Source organism: Morus notabilis, unplaced genomic scaffold (genome assembly GCF_000414095.1).
Source record: "Morus notabilis unplaced genomic scaffold, ASM41409v2 Scaffold100, whole genome shotgun sequence".
NCBI classification, from domain to species: Eukaryota; Viridiplantae; Streptophyta; class Magnoliopsida; order Rosales; family Moraceae; genus Morus; species Morus notabilis.
Genome location: NW_010361820.1, coordinates 573491 through 597480, shown reverse-complemented (window position 1 = coordinate 597480; position 23990 = coordinate 573491). Strand labels below are relative to the sequence as shown.

At 33.9% G+C, this 23990-nt stretch overlaps 1 protein-coding gene and 1 pseudogene across 1 annotated transcript in view; one reads left to right on the top strand and one right to left on the bottom strand.

Annotated features, from left to right (window-relative positions):
• Positions 1 to 12479, top strand: part of LOC112092089 (DELLA protein SLR1-like) — a 14314-nt gene extending 1835 nt beyond the window's left edge. Inside the window, exons 2-3 of the mRNA XM_024167287.1 lie at positions 11974 to 12088; positions 12329 to 12479. Of these exons, the coding sequence (XP_024023055.1) occupies positions 11974 to 12088; positions 12329 to 12479 (266 nt within the window). The remainder of the gene's footprint in view (positions 1 to 11973; positions 12089 to 12328) is intronic.
• A 634-nt stretch (positions 12480 to 13113) lies between these two features.
• LOC21408307 lies at positions 13114 to 21844 on the bottom strand (annotated as a pseudogene).
• Between the last annotated feature and the right edge of the window lie 2146 nt (positions 21845 to 23990).

Here is a 23990-nt window from a genome sequence, read left to right as displayed (position 1 = left end):
GTCTTGGGTTGGATGAGCCGTAGCCGACGCCAATAATCCGCTTGGGGTTATAAAATCGTAATAAATTGTAAATTTTTTTTTTTTTCTCACAATTTCATCTTGCTTTTTGAATTTCAATTTTTCTATGGTTAAATTTGCCCTTTAAAATTTTCAGCGAGAAATATTCTAATTTGGTAGGCCGCGGTAAACCCAACTAGTCATGCAGCTATCAATTTTATGGGGCCCATAATTTAGTGTGCTCCTTTTTCTTATTCAACTTTCCATAATTAGAAATGTGGTAGCTAAAAATCATTGCTATTTACTCATGTAAGATTGGATAGGTTGTTCCACACTTTACCTCTAAAAATTTGCACGTAATTCTCTTTTAGACCAAAAAATAATTAGATAAACAACTTGACATAAAAATTTAAAGTAACAAAAAAAAGTAGATAAATAATGTATCATGTTTGAATCTCAAGTTTCCATAGGTAAATTCTTGTAGGAAATTGCCAAATAGGATATGAGTTATTACTTGGGAGAAAGGAAGTAAAAAGGGCTTTTTTTTTTCTTTTTTTTTTTTTTTTTCCATTTTAGTGTCTTATTTGTCAGCAACGTCCAGTAAAGCATTGTTCATATGCATTATGCAGTCAACGCTTTCAGCGTTTAGTCGTTTTTTTTTTTTTTTTTTTTTTGCTCCAAATATTGACGTGGTCGCAAAAGGGTATATTGACTAGTATACTAGTAGCAATATCGGAGCCTTTTTCTAAACAAGGATAAAGGGAATTAAGGAATAGTTTCAAGGGTCTTACGTGGGAGATATGTTCGATTCTTTTGGCTATAAGATTGCTACCCTCTACCAGACATCAATAATTTCAGCGTATTACGTGTTTGGTGGTACCCCAGAGCACCCTTATATTGCTTCTCCTGCCCACACCTAAACATTCATATTGCTTCTACTAATCAAACTAATTCTATTATTAAAATGAATGACAAGAGATTTTCGCAACAGGAAATTAGAAGATAGATCATTGATGTCATTACCAAACTCTCGTGAGAATTCCATGAAAAAGCCTTGTAGTCTCTCTTTTTTTAACCGTTAAATTTTGAACCGTCAAATTTTGTTCGTGCAGTTATTTTTCAAAATTGGATAAAGATTGTATGTTGATATCAATACCACGGATTGTAAGAGAATTGTTTAGGAGCTTTTCAGTAATCTCGTTGGACGGCTTAAAAACATTAATTGCCGCTCATAAACATTCATCGTGAAACTTTCATTAATGATCTAAAATTAGATGAATGTGAAGTCGAAATTGAAATGTGAATAGTGAAAACAAGGTTGCTTATATATCAATGTAAAGGCAAAAGACCATAAAAAACGCCTTGTACAACAGAGAATGGTTGCATGCTTTTTCATGTGGGTCTGTCGAAGCCGTGGGAACAAGAGGAAAAAAGGCATTTATAAGCAAATGGGGACCCTACACACTCAGCGTAACTAATAATATAAATAATGAGCAGAGAGAGAGAGAGGGAAGTGAAGGAGATGAGTCACATGAGAGAGCTGTGCATTTGATATCTAATGTCACTGTGGCTGTCACTTCTTCCTGTCTTTAAAAGGGTGACTCACCTCTCAGTCTCAATCTCAGATCATCACCAGTATTCCTCATTTCCTACTCCTGTAAAATCTGCCGTTTTTCTTTTCCCCTCCTTAGGGTACATCACTTTTGTAGAAATGACAGCACTATCACCTGTGAATCTCACGCTATATGAGATCACTTTTTATTAGTGAATTAATTAATCATCACTACTAGTACCTTATAACATTACTCACTTTTACAATTTTAAGGTAGGGCATAAAAAAAAACTACTTTAAAGGTAAATTCTACAAGTGGTTCTGAATTTTAACAATTTGCCTTTTAAATTTTTAATTTTTTTAAGTTATTCTCTCAATTTTGCAAAATTATTGTAATGTACCTCATTTTAACGATGATTGTATTAAATTAATATCAAAAAATGGACGTTCGATGAAAAATTTCAAAGTCTCAATTCAAATAAAACATAAACATTTTAATTTCTTAACTTTTAATCTCCTAAATGTAATAAAAAATTTAATAAAATGGGACACATTGTAATAATTTTACAAGTTTATGGGATTAATTATCAAAATTAAAAATTTAGTGGCTAATTTGTTATACCACGATAAGTTTGGGAGGACATTATGCTAAAAACTATTAATCTTACTATAGTGCTTAACTTTTAAAACATTTTAAACTTGAGGAGTTTCTCTAGAAGGACCTCACTATCAGTAGGATCAATTTATTATAATTGGATCTAGTCAAAATCACATTAACTTGAAAAAATATGTAAAACAGATAATTGTTAATTCAAATCTGACGACTGAAAACATAAACCTTTCGGTAGTTTATTTTTTAGGATCTACCAGAGAAACTCCCTTAATTTAACTCCTAATTTTTTGGCCTCGTTCATTTCACTAATTTGATTTTTGCTATAGTAAAAAGCTCTCAAAAATAGTTATATCTAACTTTTTTACTACAGTAAAAAGCTCACATAAAATCACATATCAACTCGAATTAAAAACTCGAATCAGTGAACTAAATATGCCATTAGTTTTGTATCAGTTTTAGTCTTTTTCTGTCAGTTTGATGTTAAAAACATAACAAAATATGGATGACATTCAAGTAACATCATATTATTTTATTTTTGTGTGTCAGAATCACATACACATTCGTTGTTCTATCAGTAAAATGTTATTTTCTGTCAGCATCATATGCATATGTTGTTCTCTTTTTACTGCCCAACTGAGAAAAATGGCTAAAATAAAATAGACTCATAAATTAGGAATTAAATTTGAGTCGTTTTAAAAATTAATGATTAAAGTGAGATTGTGGATGGAACTTAAGGACTATTTATGAGCTTTATCCTTGATAAGATTATACTATGAACCCGTAAATATTCTCTCAGTTTTACACTTTTTTTATATTTGATGTGATTTTGATTAAATTTAGACCTTAGAAAACATACACTACGTTAAGGTGTATCCTACCGTAGGAAACTCATTCAAATGTCATGCTACCATGTTAGGTTACAAAGTACAATTTAAATCACTTTTCAGATATTCAAATTTCATACACTCTTAAGCTCTAAGCAATGAAATTAAAACTATCCATCGTTAAACGTAATTACGAATGGTTATTGAGAAAACAAAAGCCCGGTCCTATTTATTTTCTAATGCACTGAAAAGCGTCAATAACTTTTCTTGGCTCTAACGAGTCATATTATTATCTCAAAATAGTCTCCTCGATCTTCATATTATTAAAAAAATCAAAATTCAAACAAATGAATTTTAAAATTAGAGATTAACACAGCAGCCATTAGAGATTAGCCAATGTGTCCACTTAATAGTATTTCAGTACTCAGTGGCATTACTTCTTTTTTCCTCCTTTTTATTTTAGAGTGCATAAATTGACACCTCAACACTATGAGCAGGATTGATGGATTATTTTCTAATAGTAACATGAAACTCATAATTCTCTGATGCATACCTAATGATATAATTCTCAACACAGATAAAACTCTTGCTCATTTTTTTTTAATAAGAAATATAAGTAGCGAAAATACATAACCATGTTGATCAACATTTTTTGAGTTTGACATATAAAGGAGTTACTGATATATGTATAAATAATTCATTCAATCAAATCCGTATAAACAGTGGTCAATCAAGGGGGCGAAAATGTTGGGCTACTTGTTGTGTGACATATAAAGGAGTTACTGATATATGTATAAATAACCTATTTTTTTTTTAAATTTTTAAATTTTTGTTTATACACTAATTTTTTCTTGTGATATATATCAATTCCGATAATGAATAATATTGAGGTTTAAATCAACACTGTAATTATAGTCATACACGTGGATAACATTTGAAGAAACTGGTCGACTCTATTATTTTCTTATAAAATCCTTAACAGAATAACAACTCATTTTATTAAGAAGACTAGAAAAATTAAAAGTTTTTTACAAGCTTTTTTTTTAATTTTTTTTAAATTCATAGAAAATTCTGAATTAATATTCTTAATAAAGAAAAAAGAAAAAAGAAAAACGGTGGCCGGGTGGCCCATTTCGACAAGTCATCGCTGGTAGTTGCCTTTTTCTTCTTCTTTTTTTCCTCATTTTCACGTGATCCCGTTACGGAGCTGCCTGGCCAAGTTGGGGTGGGGACAGTAGCATGGTGGCCCCCACATTTTGAATTTTTTCATTTAATTATTTTGGGGACCACCTCCTTAAACTCCTGACTGAACCTAAGCAAAGCTAATAACCTCTACTCTACTACTCACTACCCAGCTGCAGCAGCAGCAGCAGCATATTCACGTATCAGTTTTCTCCCACGTGTCGACAATGATATTACCTCTTTGGTTTTCTAAATTTTTATTTTATTTTATTTCTCTTTTCTTCTCTGTCCCTCCTTTTCTTCCGGGTCAATTTTTCTGTGACAGAGACTCCTCTTAAATTAAGGAGCAAGATGAATGAATGACCCATCAACTTACTGGGCCCCCCACCTACTGACTAGGAAAGATGTGGACCGTTTGATGTCTACGTCAGATTATATGATGGTCGATTAATTAATAATATATCTTATGACCCGTTCTTTTCTCTAATTCAAGTTTAGAATTTGAGTTTTGTTACGGTAAAAAATTCTCACACAACATCATATCTCAACTCAAATTAAAAACTCAAATTAGCGAACCGAACGGGCCCTATGATGTTTAAAACGTAACATTCGTTACTCTTAATTTATAAATAAATTATAAAAAACTTCCTTTGCTAGGACTTTTATTACGGTTGAGAATTCGTGTATAATTGTAGTACGATACGATTAGAATAAATATAAACGTAACACGATTAATAAATGCGTTAAAAATCTAAATACAAATATAAAACGTTTATTGTACGGGTAACATGACACAACACGTGAACACGTTTATTAAACAGACTGACGGATTGATACGAATATAACACATTTATGACCCAACTAATAACAATGGTGGATTTTTTTAATCAACAAAAAGTGGTGAAATTTTATTTTATATTTTAAACTACTATTAATTAACTGCTAAATATAATTTATAGTTAAATCAAGCAAGCATATGACAACAAAAACATAAAATCTCTAAATCTTCATAATAATTACCACATACAAAAATTATCTAAATACCAAATATATATGATACTAGTAGATTATCATATATAAACGTATTAACCGTGTTAAGCGGACTAGCCCAACTCCTACCTATTTATTTTCGTATTATTCGTGTCAACCCATTAACGTCCTAATTAATAAACGTGTGCCCAAATTTATTTATCTCGTATCATTTTCATATCGTGTTATCATGTCGTACTTGAAATTACAGTACCTACTTTTAATGAAAATTGATACATAATCAGTACATAGCACGTAACATAATAATGTATTGGCAATTCTATTATATGTGAAGGTAATATAACTTAAAAGTTCTTATATTTTTGAAAATTCTAATTGTTAATAAAAAAAAAAAAAACTAAAAAGCCCTTAGAAAATTTTTAAATTAATAATCTCTCCTTTAACTCTCATGTCGCTATATGGAGGAGCTAATAAAATAATTTTTTATTTAATTATTCAACAACCCTCATTCTTTATGTGATATTTATTTATTTTTTGTTAAGATTCTAATTGAAAGAATTTTCTAAAATAATATTCTTTGCACGATGGAACGAATATTTGAACATCGCGAACATATTTTATAAAGATCTTAATTGTGAGAAATTTGTTGTAATTTTTTTTTTTTGCTACTCAAAAAAAGGATCTGATGGTGCACTTCATATCTCCTAGCCTCTTCAGTTATAAAAGTAATCCCGGGGACTACCGAGTATATGAAAAGGGCCTAAACTAGTCTCCTACTGAGCATCTAATCAGTTTTTACTCCCCTCCATCTTGTGGGGCCCACGGGTGCCCGTTTAATTTTTCACAAAGGGCAGGACAATAACGCGCGAGTACGGAGTATTGAACTCTCAGAAAATAAGTAAAGGAGACCTAATAAATGTATCCTTACCACTACACCATTCGGTGGAGAGAAAAATTATTGTAATAAATCCTAAATGATTGAACTTCTCTTCCTATCAATCTTTTTCATTAAATAAAAATATGGTAATAGTAATCTGAACAAAAGAATTCATGTATCGGAAATCATTGAATTTCGCTTGTAATGCCTATGAATATTGGTGAAGCGAAAGAAAAATATCAAATACATTAGAGCGTTCATATTCTAAAAGATAAAGATTATATTTTTATGTTGAGTTTTGGGGCAAATAACGAAGTTTTTTAGTATGCCTTTTTATTGGTAAGATTTGATTTCTAATTATTACATCTTATTAAAATCATATAAAATTAAAAAAAATACAAAATAGAAATATTTAATACAAATTTAACGATTAAAAGTAAAAAATACTATTAAAAAAATTTCCTTATTTATCTATTTGATTTGGCGTTTAAAAAAATGGAAAAATTCAAAATTTGGAAAGAAAAAATGAATAGACTAGAGTTGTCAAAGGGAAATGAATGAAGAAAGAAACGCATAAATGGCTTAGGCCCTCATTTAACCTAAACCGTAAATTTGTCAACTGCTTGGCTTTTAAGGGTTGAAGCTTGACTCATTGTCTAGTTGACTGTGGCAGCTTTTCCAATGTTTCGGGCGATATAGAGTGTAGCCAAAAAAAGGCTATGACTATGAGTTTGATAGTGAGACCTTAACATCCCTTGTGTTTCCAAATTCCAATAATGTTATAGTACACTCTTTGTGTTAAATATTTGTTTAATTAATAGTGGCGTCTTAAATATTTTTTTTATTATTTTCTTCGTATATTAATAGAAATACGTGTGAGTTTAAATTTTTATTTCTTACTATTAATTAATATATGTTTTAATTAAATAATTATATTAGTTAAAAGACTATTAATAAAAAATAAGAAATACAAATCTAAATTCAGTCATTTTCACTAGAATAATCTCAAAACCGTTCACTGATTATTTTAATCGTCGTGATTTAATCAAATGGTCAGTGTGAGTGGAGAGGTTTTTAAGGGATAAGAGGATAAAAGGAAAAGTTGACCGGTTTGTAACCGGTTAATTACTGATGTTTAACTAACAAGTATATCGTTCCTTGTAATAATTATACAACCAAAATCAAACTGAAACCCTTATGAAAAAAAAAAAAAAAAATCAAACTGAAAAGACGTATGACCTCCATAATTGAATTTATAATGTTTGTGTGGAGGTGGTTTTTTCGTGCTCCTTTTGGTCCAAATTTCTCGATGATTTAAGTAGTGAGGATTAGAGCTGGTAGAAATTTTTGAAGAATTTTGTCTTTAAATAATAAGGGTTAATGTTACAAATAATCCTAAACTTTATTCTCAATCTTACTTTAATTCCTAACTTTTAGACTTTGCAAACTTATCCTTGATCAATCAATTTTTTTCAATTTGTCATTTTCATCAGTTAAATATTAAAAATAAGATTTAATATGTACACGATGTTGATGAAAAATAGCATTTTGTTGATTGAACACGGAACACACACATGATTTTGATGCAAAAGGTAAAATAAAACTTTGCTAAGTGAATATCACTCTTATGTTGTTTTGTTTTTCATACTTAACTGGTGAAAACGGTTAAAATTAAAACAAACTAACAAGTCAAAGATAAGTTTAATATGTTTCAAAAGCGTTCCGGACTAAAATAAGATTGATAGAAAAATGTCAGAACATTTTTGGGATTAACCCAAAAAATAATAATTTAAATTTTCTTAGGTTCTAAAGTGAAAAATACTTATGATTCAGAGACTACAAGTGTAATAACTTTTTTTTCTTTGTTGAAATTTGAGGTAGGGTGATGTGAAATTCTACACGTTATGAATGTTGTAGCTAGGTGCGAAATTAGCACTTGATTTTTACATTTTTAATTGTTCATATCCTTACTTATTTGGTGCTTTCACGTCAGAAATATATTTAATTAATCTCCATGTTGGACATGTTTTCATGTGCTCTGCTCTTTTAGCTTCTTGGTGAGTTGCTTCTGCAATTTCTTCATTAGTTCAGGTTCAATCTATAGGCCTTTCAGTTACTTCTACAACGAAATATAAAACTTAACCACCAACCAATTTCAGGATAACATGCTGCATATATATGTCTGTATTATTTGCTTGGCAGTCAATAGTATGTCTAGAGCTTGTTTAGTAAGAGGAAAAAGTGGAAGAACGAAAAAGGGCGATTAGTTAATAGAATCCTAATTATTCGATAGGAGTTAAAAGAGGTGTAAATAAATTAGGAGAGGAATTTTGAATTTTTCCCATATTTTAATCATCTTAATCTAAAAAAAAAAAAAAAAGAGATAAAATTATTTTGATACATTTTGTTATAGCGAAACATCTCACTCATACTCTGTTCCATATCTCTGAAGAAGAGGTGGGCGCAAAAGCCTCTTCTGGATCTTGATCCGAAAGTGATGATGCATCCTCTTGGAACAATGGTCTAGCCCCACGGACTAGTCGTTTAGTAGTCTTACAGAGTGGTTACTCAATGGTCCAGTTGTTTAGCCCTACTAGCGGAGGCCAAGATGCTATTTTGATCTAAGTGGTCTTAGTCTGTGTCCCGTACTAGGAAGCATTACTCCTCTTTTCATTCCAAATTCAAGAATACGATCGATACGATTGATTGGTCTGTGTGCTTCTCTTATTACTTTTTTGTATCCCCTTATTCCTTGGATACAATTCAATCCTTCTACAGCCAAATGTCAATTTGTGGAAAGCCTTCAATGGCTTGCTTATGAAAACATCCATTTTTATATGGGTATAGACGGTATCTCTTTCTTCTTCGTGATATTGATCACATTTTTGATCCCCTGTGCTAAAACCTTTTCTCAAGATATCTTCCAAACGGTTGGGGTTGTTGCTCCGGATGTTGTTCCCCCGGTGTGAAACCAGTTGGTTCCGTAGTTTTAGAATTCTGCTGATCCCAAGTACTCCATCTCCATCATTGCATATGATTAATATTAAAAAATCCAATCCAATCCAATCATTAAAAATAAATAAATGCATTGTTAAGGAATTAAATCTATCTTTTTATGACTTATTTTTAATTATGCAAGTTGATTAGTAATATATCAGGACTGTAGCCTATCATGTTGTAACTAACTTGACAGCTGGCTAACCATGAGTGGTTAGAAGTCTAACTCTGATTAGTGCTTAGTTTAGCTTAGTTTATTTTAAATATAAATAAGCTGTGTAACAGAGAGATTATTATTCATTCAAGAAAAGACTAAGGGCCCGTTTAGTTCGCTGATTCGAGTTTTTAATTCGAGTTGAGATGTGATTTTATGTGAGAGCTTTTTACTGTAGCAAAAAAGTTAGATTTGATTGTTTGTGAGAGCTTTTTACTGTAGCAAAACTCGAATTCTAAACTCGAATCAGCGAAATGAACGGGGCTAAATCACTTATGTACTCTTTACTTTTGGGATTGAATTCTGGCGAGAGAAAGTAGAGAGGGAAACTGAGACGATTTGGGAAAAGCTGGGTCAAAAGCTTTGTAATTCTCTGTGTAAGTGGTTTTGTAAGAGATCTTCGAGTGTGTCATTGTTCTTCATCTGATAGTGGATTTGCTAGGAGGGTTTCTCCTGCACCTTGGATGTAGGGTTCTTAGAGCCTGAACCAAGTAAATCCCTGTGGTTGCTTCTCTGTTCTTGTATGATTCTTGGTAAATATTTCAACGTCATTACAACATATTTGCTGCATTTCATCTTAAAGTTTTGGTAGTAATCGAGTTCAATCCACAAATTTTTCATTTTGTTAGAATAAGCAGTGACCGAGAGAGTACCTTGCTTGGTTGCACGAATTTTTGTCTTAATTTCATAGACCAAGGTTGCATCATGAATCTTTGAATAAGGCTGCTTTACAGTATCCCAGATGTCTTTTGACGTGGGCAGGAGCATAAGGTTGCCACTAATCTCGGGCTGCATCGAATTCCAAAGCCATGTCATGATTGACGAGTCTTTTAAATCTCAAGCCTCAAACTTTGGATCATCATCCGTCGATATGGGACCTGTCAAATGACTCAACTTGCCTTTTCTTTTAAGGAAGGTTCTAACTATTTGGAACCACACTAGGTAATTTTGGCCATTGAGTTTAAATGAGGGTTGCAGGTTTTGGTATTCACCTGTTTGTGGCTGTGAAATTTGAGTTGAATCAGATTCGTTGGCAGGGTTTGGGTTGACATTTGTGGTATTGTTGCCGGTTTATGAGATTTTTGACATTTTTTGGGGTGATTAAAGGCTAAAATGGCAGTGATTTTATTTTCTCTCAGCGGAAAGTCGTGTGTTGCTCTGATACCATGAACACAAATGTTTCGATTAATTTTATTTTAAAAAAAAACTTACAACTATGTATAGAGTACATGGAGTATTGAGCTATTTTAGTATACAACCTAAACTACGAAACTTTTAATTACAAAAGAATCAAAATTGATTTCTGTAATTACAGCCAATTATCCTATCAATCACAGCATGCATTAACTCGGTAAATCAGTAAATTATTTCCCTAAGAATATGAGTTAACGAATCTTGACAGATTCGTCAACAAATTCCAACTCCAATTCATATCGAACTCAAGTGAGTGAAAGGTGAACTGCCAGAAGATCAAGCTGCCTACATGAAGTATGTCCCCTTACTCGAATGTTGTAGGGAGCTTAATGTATGTTATTGTTAGGATTTTATTAGTTGGCATGTTTTGGAATTGGGTTGTACAAAATTTAAAAACATGGTCAAGTTCATGATTGATGTAGATTCAGATTTTGAGGTGATTTTAGTTGCTAATTGCTCCAAATTTGGAATGATTTTGTTGATGGAAATCAATATTTGGAAGGACATTTCAGAGAAGATTTGGAAGATTTGATTGACATATTCAAATTAGGAGATTTGCAGATTTGTTCGAGAAAATGTGCTCATATGGAAAAATGATTTGCTGCATAATTTATTTGAAGAGATTTGAATAGATATCTTGGATATACTTAATTTGGAGTGTAAATGGTATTGATCTTGGTGCCAAAGTAGTATATACTGTATGTGCTTTATAGGTAATATGTGTGTGTGCAAACTAAATCTAGCCTATTAAGAAGGATTTAAAATTGGCTATCAGATTGATTTGAAAAAGGATTGAATTGGCGCTTGACCTAGATTACACATGAATTATTGTTATATATATAGCATATGGGTGTACGTGAGTTTCGTAGCCTTGGAAGTGAGAATATTGGGCTTTTATGTTTTTGTGATTTTAAAGCAATTCAAGGCTGCCTATATGAGGGGTGCTCTTATAGAGAATATTTGCAGAAGAGAAAGTTTGTGATTAATGAGCCTTTGAGTGTTGATTGAAGATCGTCTTTCGGGAGAAGGATTAGAAGCTTTCGGGAGAAAGCGCACTGCCAGCCGAAGGGATTTCATCATGCAGTTTTGAAGACGAGTGGTGCTCGCTGGACAATATCATTAAGAAGATTTGACACGGTGGTGACAACATCAAGGAGGGAGTCTTTGGGTGTATAAGTCCGATTGGTGTTTGTAAAGCCTTTGATCTTAGTGGATTGTTCACTGTCTGGGCGTGGCCCCACAGAGTAGGTGTGCGCACCGAACTGCGATATCATTTTTCTGTGTCCTTTATGTTTATGTATTATTTTCCTGCATTGCTGTTTTGCTAGTTTAATTTCATATTTTCTTTTAAAACAGTGTTACAATAAAGTGTTATAACACTGTCTGTGACACCAGCGACAAAAACGGACCTAACAGTTATGATTGGCACTCGACCAGTTATTGCATATGAGGTTTGCCTTGTGAGCAGATTTATGAGTAATCCTTCAAAGGAGCATTAGAATGTTGTTAAGTGCCTCCTTAGATACTTGAAAGGCTCCTCTGATGTTGGTTTGGTGTACAAATCAAGGAAAGAAGGTGGAGCTGTGATAATGGGTTACTGTGACTCAGATTATGCTGCAAATATGGACAAGAGAAGGTCAGTTTCAGGGTATGTGTTCACTTTTGGAAGAAATGTGATAAGTTAAAAGTGGAATCTTCAACACATTGTGGCCTTATTAACGACATAAGCAGAGTACGTGGCATTGACTGAAGCTATATGGCTTCAAGGAATCACTAAAGAATTAGGAATCAAGGAGCATACTGCTGAGGTTTATTGTGACTTACAGAGTGCAATACACCTGTCAAAAAATCTTGTATTTCATGAGAGAACGAAACACATAAATGTTAGATTGCACTTTGTGAGAGATATAATTGCACAAGAGACAATCAAAGTTGAGAAGATATCAACTTTGGTTAACCCAGTAGATATGCTAACTAAGGACATTCATGTGAGTAAGTTTGAGCAAGGTTTAAGCTTGCTCAACATGTTGCCAACTTGATTGTTTTAGTGATTCGCAGGCCTCTTAAACAATTCCATTATCAAATCAGAATTAAGGTGGAGTTTGTTAAGGAATTAACTCTATCTTGTTATGACTTATTTTTATTTATGCAAGTTGGTTAGTAATAGATTAGAACTGCAACCTATTCTATTATAACTAACTGGACAACTGGCTAATTATGAGTGGTTAGAAGTCTAACTCTGATTAATCCTTAGTTTAGCTTAGTTTATTTAGAATATAAATAAGCCGTGTAATTGAGAGATTATTATTCATTTGAAAAAAAACTGCACTTACGTAGTCTTTACTTTTGGGATTGAATTCTGGTGAGAGAAAGTAGAAAGAGAGAGAAACTGAAAGGATTTGGGGAAGGCTGGGTCAAAAGTTTTGTAATTCTCTGTGTGAGTGGTTTTGTGAGAGATCTTCGAGTGTGTAATTGTTATTCGACTGATAGTGGATTTGTTAGGAGGGTTTCTCCTGCACCTTAGATGTGGGGTTCTCAGAGCCTGAACCAAGTAAATTTCTGTGTTTGCTTCTCTGTTTTTGTATGGTTCTCGGTAAATATTGGTCTTGTTGATCACATGCATAGATAGTAAAGAAGATACAACTGATCTCAGTGACATAAGAACTATAATTTTTACATGTACCACAAGTTGTTAGTACGAGATTGGATCTCATCGGCGCTGAAATTGTTCTCGTCCCACAGAACGCGGTAATGAGCAGGTCGGCTTGTCCCCTGCCGGCTGCCAATGCCAATTTTCACTGTAAGAATGTGCTCAATATGCAACTCTTCACAAGAAAACTTCTTTTCTATTTCGTAGCACTTTTTTTTTTCTTTTTCTTCTTTTTGAAATACTTTAGAATGGAGTATCGTTGACCTGCATGACTGCACATGTAGAAGGCAAACTCAGTAGGATGACACATCTTAGAATCCACCACTGTACCTGCATTTGGGAAATTCAAAGTAATTAGAACTTTTAAAACTAGACGGAAATTGCATTATCACACCAAGCTGGAATGCGATAATAATCATCAGAGCGATAATAATCATCAGAACCAATAATTTGTGGTTACTAAACTTATTTGTTTAATTTCTCCCGGGAAAAAATGTATCTTCAATAACTTGGACATATTTATATCCTCGCTATTAAAAACTAAAGAAGAAAATGAAAGAAAGAAGAGAATAAAAAAAAAAGTTCCTTGATTTGACTTTTTAATTCGATTTGAGATGTGATTTTATGTGAGAGTTTTTTTACTAGTTTTTTTACTGTAGTAAAAAAAATTAAATGTAACTGTTTCTGAGAGCTTTTTATTGTAACAAAAATTGAATTCTAAACTCGAATTAGTGAAATGAACGTGATCTTAAAAGTGTTTTGAAAATGTGCGGACATTTATGGACTAGGAGAAAAGATTAAATTCACCAATAAATAGGACCATTAATAGATCCCATATAAATACAAATTACAACTACAGAATCCCGCAAGTTACATAATACCAAAAAATCTTCTAAAAGCTAGAGATTTTTAAATTTGAAATTTAATATAAATAAGTTTAAGACTATTGAGTTAAGAAGTGATTTTATGTGAGAGTTTTTTACTGAATAAAAAAATTAGATGTGATTTTTTATGAGAGTTTTTAACTGTAACAAAATTGAAATTGAAAACTCAAATTAGTAAAATGAAAGGGGTCAAAATGTTAACTTTAACAGAATTATTATCGGGTAAGATATTCCCACTCTTGTCACTGCTACTTCTGTCACTGTGATTGCTTGCAAAGTGTTTGGTGTGGTGCCTTTTTTGGACCACAATGAATTTGACCGGAGGCTGGTAAGTAGGTTCTAGTGATGCACATGCCTAGACAAAGGGCATTTTTGAAACAAATATAATTTTAAGTCAATAAACAGACCTTGCGAATGTCCCTCACTCACACCATCCCTATACACAATCAGAAAACCTTCAACATTAGTGATCTGTACGGCCTTATTTTGAGTATGGAATTTTGACTTTTACCCTGGAGCACCTGTAAAAGATTATCCCTTTTTTTTTTTTGTCCAGTGGCCTTCTTAAATGAAAGTACTGCAGAAATACATAATAGTTTGCTTACACTGAATTTCAGCTCTGACAATGAAAAAAAAATCATATAAACACTCTAAGACTAGTTATCGCTGAATAATAGAAAAGGGATCAGTGATGTTCTCACAGCCTCACTCAAGGGACTACAAGTGGGACAAAAAGGGACCAATCTGTCAATAATTCCGAGAGGTTCATGTGCGTCAAACACACAACCTCACTTTTTTAGTGGACTAAGTGCAAACATCAAGAATCGAACCTCGAATGCGAGAGAGAGCCCTAGAGCGATCATCCCTTGTCGCTATGTGACCACCTCCAGTGGTATCTTAAAGATTAGTTAACATTAACTTGTTACTAAATGATTTATGCAAATACGAGCAAAGAGATGTTTTACAAGTATTTCTGCCAAATAAGGCCAAAAAAAAGCTTCCAATAAGCTCTGCCAAAGAGACCCTAAATAGTGAAATTCTTTACAAGTATTTCTTTCAACTACATTATAGTTTGAGCTCAAGTTCTAAATGTCATTGTGATAAAGCATTTGAAACAAGAGAGAAACCACTTGTACTTGTCGTAATCATATTCAGATTGCACAAAACTTTTATAGAAATTTGCATACCATATAAAGAGCCATTAAGCAACTCAAAATCTTTCCCTTCAAGTTGATTTGCAGCAGCATAACATACATATTTTAGGGCCTTCTTTACCTGATCAGGCCTGGCTGAATATATCGGTATCATGGGATCACGGCTAAATTCCTGAGAACAAATGTCAATGTTATTAGATCCGAACATAGGTAACTTGTAAAGATGGCTTTATATACAATTACAAATATTATGACACAAGACAGCTTTTACCATCCTGGAGATTTGGCACATTTGAACCAATTGTCGACAGAAATCCTGAGCGGTGCTCTCTTGGATGCTTCTTGTGAAGTTGATACAAGCCCAATATCTTACAGTGTCTGAATTTTATGGGAAAAGTAATAATTTATTTTATTTTATTTAGACACATTAACATGAAACCCTGGTTTTGAAATTCAATAACTTCTATTTTGAAATCCTTGACAAACCTTGTTCATCATATTCCACTTGGCCAAGTCTTGGCAAAAATTCTCTCTTTTCCATTGTCATGATACTGCAGCTATTATAAACGGTTTGTCACAATATATAAGGTTGAAATATGGAATGAAATAGAAAAATGGATCCTGAAGATAATAATTACCCATGGATCCGGAAGGACCCTTGCCTCGACAGGCACAAGCTCCGTCGGTGTCTATTTGAATACCAAACTCTTTTGCAAAGGGATCTTCCCCATAGGAATTTTGGTGAATTGTCTGCAAAACACTAGATAATTAACTTTCGAATTGGTGCTCAAATATTAAAATTGTTTACTTATAATACTATCAAGCAGTGGAATAACAGTTTATGGAGCTGCTTATTTGAAGGATACATGAACCAGTAAAATATCAGATTCTTGTTCATGGGGTCTTTGGCATGAAACTTTGAGCAGAGAAGTAAGCTGCTTTTCATTAAGTTCTTTTGTGTATCTTTTAGCAAAAAAAAAAGAAAAAAAGTTCTTTTGTGTATCTCTATCCTTCAACTCTCTTGCAAGCCTGGAAACAAGAATCACAAGAAAAATTCACAAGAAAAGAAGCTTGATTTGATTGCTAAAAACAGAAACACATTGAAATTTTGTTGACAAGTCCCTAGACATTGAAATTTTGTTGACAAGTCCCTACCTCCATTGGCAAATGGTTCACCTTGGTTTCCAACTTGCAGGCAAGGTAGATGAGAATATTGAATGGTGTATTCATACATCTCTTAGAAGTAATCGACAACCGATTTCGTGGTCATTTTCTCATCAACTGGGAACCTGTAAAGTAAAAGAAAGGATAAGAAGAATACACAAGAAACTCAATCATCTGATAGGAAAAAGAAAAAGAAAGCCAATTTCTGATTTAAAACATACACAAGCTCTCTAGTAGGTTGTGATGTCAACCCTGAAATCTGGTATTTGCTATGAAAATTCTCTCGATGCGTGACTTCAACTTTGACACCTCTAAGGGCCTTCTTAACCTGCAGAAACTCAGCTATGTGACTAAACACGACACGATCTGAATGTACAAAAAGTACTATTTGATACCGATTGTATTACCTTATCCAAAATTCGGTCAACAAAATCAATCACTGGGAGTGGTTCTGTGAAAGCAGTTGATGCCACATGAGCATTTGAAAATGAACAAAAGAAAAACATGTACACATAGTCAAATTTGGTAATAAAATTATAAATGGATGATACTAAAGCCACTAAAATGATACAAAAATCTCAAGTCTAGAAAAGTCCCACCAATATTGAGTGACAATCCCATCTGAGTAGGTCTTATACTCCGGTAGAATCCTCTCCAAGATTGCAAGCCACCGCCAACCTGCTGCGGTTTCTTAATGCAAGGAGAATACAGAAATCTTCCAACTGTTTATGTACCTAAACAACCAGATTGAATTACACTAACCTTAAAAGACCCTTTAAGGAAATTAAAACTAAAAAAATGCTTTAAAAAGAAGAAAAAAAAAAACAGATAAGTTGAACCTCTGAGCCGTGAGTTCTTTTAGGACTATATCAATTATGCTAAGCGCTTTTTGAGGGGTATCAACTTGTTTCCCAGCGAGCAAGTCGCGCAATTGGTCCATACAAGTAGTAGCCGCAAACTTCACTTTCACTTCAAATTCTCTTTTCCTGGCCAAAATTCACACAAATCCAATACTTAAACCAAACTTCCCTTTACTTTTCTTTTTTTTTTTTTTAATCATTTGGTCAAATGTGTTACCTCTTATTGTTTGTCTCCTGATGATCATCCTCATTGGCATCCAAACTTATTTCAAAAACTTTTGAAGTAAAGGACAGAAGCCCAGCTGTGTAAAGGTTTTCTCCTCCATCAAAAACAGGAAGTCTCTACCAATCAAGTTGCTCTCTTTGTTTTACTTCACCAAGTTGGATATGACTTTAGGGACTATTTCAACCTGAAATCAGCCAAAACAAGAATTAACTTTTTGAACTCTATATCTTTTATCAGAGTAAGTTTTTCAGCTATATCTTTTTGAACTCTATTTCAACCTGTTATCTCTGCAAGGAAGTGATTGGCTTTAACCATGCACTTTGTTCCCAGTTGGCCATATCCAGGTCTTCTGTGGAATGTTTTACTCTTACTATAAGAACCATGAGAAAACACTTCAGAAATATGATTTTCATCTTGAAACTTCTCTACTTCTTTTAATCTTTTTCTTCTTCTTCTTTCTCCTTTTTTCTTCTTTGTAGTAATGTTTTCTTCATCTTTCAAGCCGTTTTCATGGCTAGGCTTCATTAGGGATACGCAATTATGCATGAACGTGAACTGTTCTTCTCTGAGCACCTTGTTTGCATGTGGGAAACTGTAGAATCCAAAGATCAAATGTAACGTGGTTCCTTTTGAGAACCGAACACTTAATACAAACGAGACACTCACACACACACGCATGTTATATATAAATATATATATATATATATACATATATATAGAGAGAGAGAAAGAGAGAGATGACAAAAGTTGGAAAGAGAATTCGTGTCATGATTCGAATCATAGTTCGTAACTCGCTACAGTATTCTTTTCTTACAAAAAACTCACATAAAATAAAAATAATTCTACATCATAGTTTGAACCAAACGTCCTATGCACGTTTACGTGGGGGATATCTTTGAACGTACGGTGCAACAAATATTGCTTTTTCAAAAGAGAAAGGGGGTCAATAGAAGAGAGTCTTATAGGGAATTTTGAAATGTGGTAAGCATTGTAACGGCTAAAATCTGGGAAAGAAAAAACAAAAAAAAATGAAAAAAAAACAAAACAGAACACAGAGATAGCATCAAATCTCGACAGTGGTTTCCCCCATGGGTGGAACCTCAGACCTCCCTCTAGTTAGAGTTAATTTTTAATTGTTAAATTTAATTAAATTAAATACAAAATAGATAAATTTTAATATAAATTTACTCGCTAAAAATAAAGATTTAATAATAGTTTATTTTTTATAGTCCTACTAAAATAACTCCCTACATATTTATATATGGCTAATTTTGAACCGTTATATCTGATTAAATTAAATTACATCAGATTAAAAAATACAGAATAAATAGATTAAAATATAAATTTGCTGGCAAAAATAGAGATATATTAATAGTTTATTTTTTTATAAGAAAAAAATGATATAAAGGGTAAATAAAAAATTATGTAAGATGTTTATGTTAAGAGTAAAAAAGTTAAAATTAATACCTAATTCTTTTCACTATTCAATTTCTATTGTTACAATATTTTTTCTTAAAAAATTTAAATTTATTTTTTTATTACAATATTTTACTCTCACATGTTTAAGTTGTGAAACAATCATGAAAGTTATAGGACATGACAAAAACATGATAGGACGTTTTACACATAGACTGTTTATTTTTCACCTAAATTACGTAAACATCTCATTAACTAGGGATGGCAATCCGGATAGTGACATGACGACATGACTCGAAACCCACACGAAATTAGCGGATTTAGGTTTACTATAAATGAGTTTAGGTCATAATTGGGTTGACCCGATTAAGACGATTAATAAATGGGTTGGGTTAGGGTTGACCTCCTAACACGAAGTGACACGAATTGACACGATTAACTATGTGTCATCTGCAATCTAATGATATGTAATATAATATGAAAGTTTATATGATATATTAAATACAAATAATGTTAATTTTAATATTTGTAGGTAAAATTCATTTATTTTTCTTAAAATAAAAGATAAATTGACTAATAAATATGTTAAACTTGTATTGACCATGTTAAATAAGTTATTATTATATTAATTATTTATTTAATATATTAATTTAAACGGGTTAATTAACACGATTAATAAATTAGTCATGTTTGGATTAACATTTTTAACACGTTTAATAAAGATGTCATGTTTGAGTTGATGTTTTCTAACACGATTAATAAACAAGTTGATACAAACACGACCTACTAACATAAATTGCCACCCTTACCGTTAACAAAAAATCTTTTGTGAAAAGCGTTTAGTTAAACTTATTAAAAAAAAGACGTTTAGTTTTCAGAAAATTTTAGGGGTTGTTCTTTTGTATTTTTGAGTTAGGGTGATTTAAGTGATGATCTTGAGTTGAGTTTAAGTTATAACTTGAGTTGAAGTTGCAACTTGAGTTTGTGTTTGGATGTGCACATTTGAGTTATGATTTGAATTGAGAATCTTTTTTAGTCCCCGTTTATTTCACTGATTCAAATTTAGAATTCGAGTTTTGTTACAGTAAAAAGCTCTCAGAAACAGTCACATCTAACTTTTTTTTTCTATAATAAAAAGCTCTCACATGAAGTCACATCTCAATTTGAATTAAAAACTCGAATCAACGAACTAAACGGACCCTTGTGTTTGGACGGGTCAAAACTTAAATTTGTATTTAGATAGTATTTTAATAAAAACTTAATGGTGATGAAAAATTTTAATAGGGTATATGGATGAGGTTTTATTCATCTTTTCGTTGTGAATACATAGAAAAAAAATCATCTTAATCAGAATTAAAACGAAAAAGTTATGACATTTTTAAGAATAGAAAAAATATTGTTCATTAACTTGAGTTCGAGTTGAAGGAAAAATTTGAACTCGAGTTTAGCCTCAAACTTGAGTTCAAACTCAAGTTCAAACTCGAGTTCAAACTCAAATTTTATAAAAAAAATATGAACTTAAATAAAATTATAACTCGAGTTTAAATTTTTTTTTGAGTTTTATTGCAAAAGAATAACCCCATAATTTTCAGAAAGATTAACATCCCTTTAGTTAGTCTGACACAAACATAAACAGAAAAATGTAGTTTGACCGTAACAATATTTTCTAAATGGTGCCCCTCCTTGCCTCAGAAAATGATTTTTGTTGCATTTAATGGCTAAAAGTGATTTTTTTACCTTTATTTAGTCGATACAAATGAGGCAAGTAATTTTTGTCCCCTCACAACTATAATTTACACTCTAATGGTAAAATAATTACTATTATAGATTGACCGCTGAGATTGCTTAGAATTTCAGCTAATAAAGTGACAACGGGGTATTAATATAGAATTTTTTAATCAATAAAGTATCTTTGTAAAGAAAACACAAAAATGCCAGTCTAGTTCTCTCAATAAAATATTTAAACATTGATAGCAATGGCATGATTTACTTAAAGATCACCTAGCTTTTAAGTTCAAAATGAATGAAACATAAATTATATCTAATAAAAATGTCCAAGGACATCGACAGTGCTAAGTACCATCACTAATAAAATTGTGCTTAGTATCGTTGGTGCCAAACAACATTGTTCGGGCAGTGTCTGGTGAAGATTGTGCTAAAGGATATGTGGATTTTGATTATGCAGGGGACTTAGATAAAAAGAGATCTCTCACTGGTTATGTGTTTTGTCTGTTTGGGAACACGATAAGTTGGAAAACAACTTTGTAGCATATAGTTGCTCTTTCAACAACAGAAGCTGAATATATTGTTGTAACAGAAGCAATAAAGGAAGCTTTGTGGATCAGAGGATTGATAAGTGAGTTGGGTATTGAACAGAAAACAATTGAGGTGTTTTGTGATAGCTAGAGTGCTTTTCAACTGTGTAAGAATAAAGTTATTTTATAAAAGAATGAAACATATTGATGTGAGGTTGCATTTTATTAGAGATATCATTAAAGATGTAGTGGTCAGAGTGATAAAGATTCACACTTCTAAGAATCCTGCAGATATGTTAACAAAAGCATGTTCCTAATGCTAAGTTCAAATGTGTTTGGATTTATTGCAAACGTGAAAAATCAATATATGTTTCATGAAACAAACATATATTGATATTGTTAGTGTAGAAAAGCAAAGCAAACAATGACGAAACACAGAAGTACTAAAACACGAAAAGGACTAAAATACATAGCAGCTAGCTAGCTAGCTTCAATGGCCACACAAGTATATAAAATGGCACGCATACATATATATATGTACATACATTTATATATATATATATGTATATATATATATCTGTGTATGCAGAGTTTGCATGATCAGTCTTAGGTTTGGATCTTATTTTCTATTAAGTGGACAGGGCACTGTGATACAACTTGGCCCATGCCAATGGACTCACCAGTCTCACTACATGAGAGCACCAGTAAAGCGGAAGTTAACCCAGAGTTGGATTTAGGCGAGCAGAGTCCAGCCCAAGACACAAAAAGCCCAAGTCGCACCAGAAGACCACCCATCTGGATGACAGACTATATCACATGAAGCCTAGACGACATGTCGTTTGGGGAAGCTGAGGAGCAGCCAATTTTCATTATTTCCTTTCTTTTATTTGTTTATTTTCACAATATGGTTGTAACCAATTTTGGCCTAAGTTTGTTAGCCTCCGAGAACTGTGCCAATCAGAGTGAGGTATATGTTTTGTTTTTCTGCCATTAACAAGGCATTGATGAATTAAGAGAAACTTCCTTCCTTCTTCTTGCTCTCTCGTCTCTTTTCCTTCGTCTTCTTCCTCTGTGACAGATTGCTTGGAGCTGACACTCGCTCGAAGAGTGAAGAATCACTACTGAATCACATTGGGATTGCAGGGGTGTATCATTGGTGCTTTCATTGAGTTCTCCCATGGCGGATTCGGACATTCTTGAGGCCGTTAAGGCGCTACAGATTCAATTCGAAGGCCAAACACTAGCGTACCACCAAACCTTGTAACAGTATATGGCAACGGTGGATTCTCGCTTCGAGGACCTCCGTTCTCACCTCCACGGATCTTTCGGTCCTTCGTCGGGACCATTTGGTCGTCCAATTCCCCCGCCACGCACGACTGACGTATCGACTGGCGGCTTGGATCTGGGTCCGGTGCTTCGGTCCATGAAGATGGAGGTACCAAAATTTGATGGGTATGACCCCAACAGATGGGCATTTCGCGTTGAAGAGTTTTTTGATTTCCACGACACTCCTGAAGTTCTCCGGTTACGAATTGTCTCTTTTCACATAGAGGGACACGCTTCGGCTTGGTATCAATGGATGAAGGCGAACAACCTCTTGACAAATTGGAAGGACTTCCTGATCAATCTGAAGCAGCGGTTCGGGACTTCTCTCTACGACGATCACTAAGGTAATCTTTCTAAACTAACTCAAACTTCTTCGGTGGCTGAATTTCAATCTACATTTGAGGATTTAATGAACAAAGTTACGGGAATTTCTGAATAATTACTCATTTCATTTTTTATTACCGGTTTGAAACCGGATATTCATTGAGAATTGCTGCTAACTCGACCGTCAACGTTGATGGAAACATTTTCACTCGCGCGGGCCTATGAGGCCCGTGTCGAAAAGACGAGACAGGACAATCGTGCCTGGTCCAAATGGTTCCCTCGACCCCCCACTACAAACCCCACCCCACATAGACTTACCCCGGGGTTACACACACCCTCAGCCACCCCGTCACACCCCCCACCAGTTCATTCTCAGAGCAACCCTATCGCTGGTCCATTTCTGAAGCCAAACACTCTGCCTCCCCTGCTACCTACACCAAACTTACCTGTTCGACGTTTATCCCCAGTTGAACTTCATGAGAAACGGGCCAAGGCCTGTGCTATAATTGTGATCAGAAGTGGAGCGCTGGTCATCGATGTCGCAACAAGTTTCTGTTGCTGCTGGGCACAGCGGATGAGGACAACGAAGGCCCTTATGATGAGAATTGTTCTGCCGAACAAGAGGTTGAGGTGGTTACTGGAGACATTTCTAGTCTCAATGCTCTGGTAGGTTAGAGTAATCCTCGCTCCCTTCGTTTGATAGGTGAGATTGCCACCCATAAATTTTAGGTGCTCATTGACAATGGCAGCACACATAACTTTATAAAATCGGCATTCACAGAGCGTTTGGGGCTGGCTGTTCAACCTATTTCCCCCTTCTGAGTGTACATTGGCAACGGGAATTTCCTAGTGTGTACTTTTTACTGCCCCCAGGTGGTCTTGACAATGCAGGGGCACGATTTTCTGGTGGACCTCTATGTGCTACCAATCGAGGGTCCCGATGTGGTACTTGGGATCCAATGGCTCCAAAATCTCGGCCAGGTGTCTCATGACTACGCCGCGCTATCGATGGAATTTTGTTGGGAGGGCCACACTGTGTTGCTCCGGGGCGATTTGGCAAACACACCACGGCAGATCACATTCCACCAATTCCAAGCTCTAGTGCACCAAGCGGGCATATGCAGTCTGTTTGAATTGCATAGCCTGCCAGAACCGGACCCCAGTGCTCTGCCCACTCCAAACAGCACGGCTACGCTGGCGTTTCCTCCTAACATACCGCTGCCCATCACTCGGCTACTGCAGCAATATAGCGCGGTTTTCCACCCCCCCCCCCCCCCCCCCCCCCCCCCCC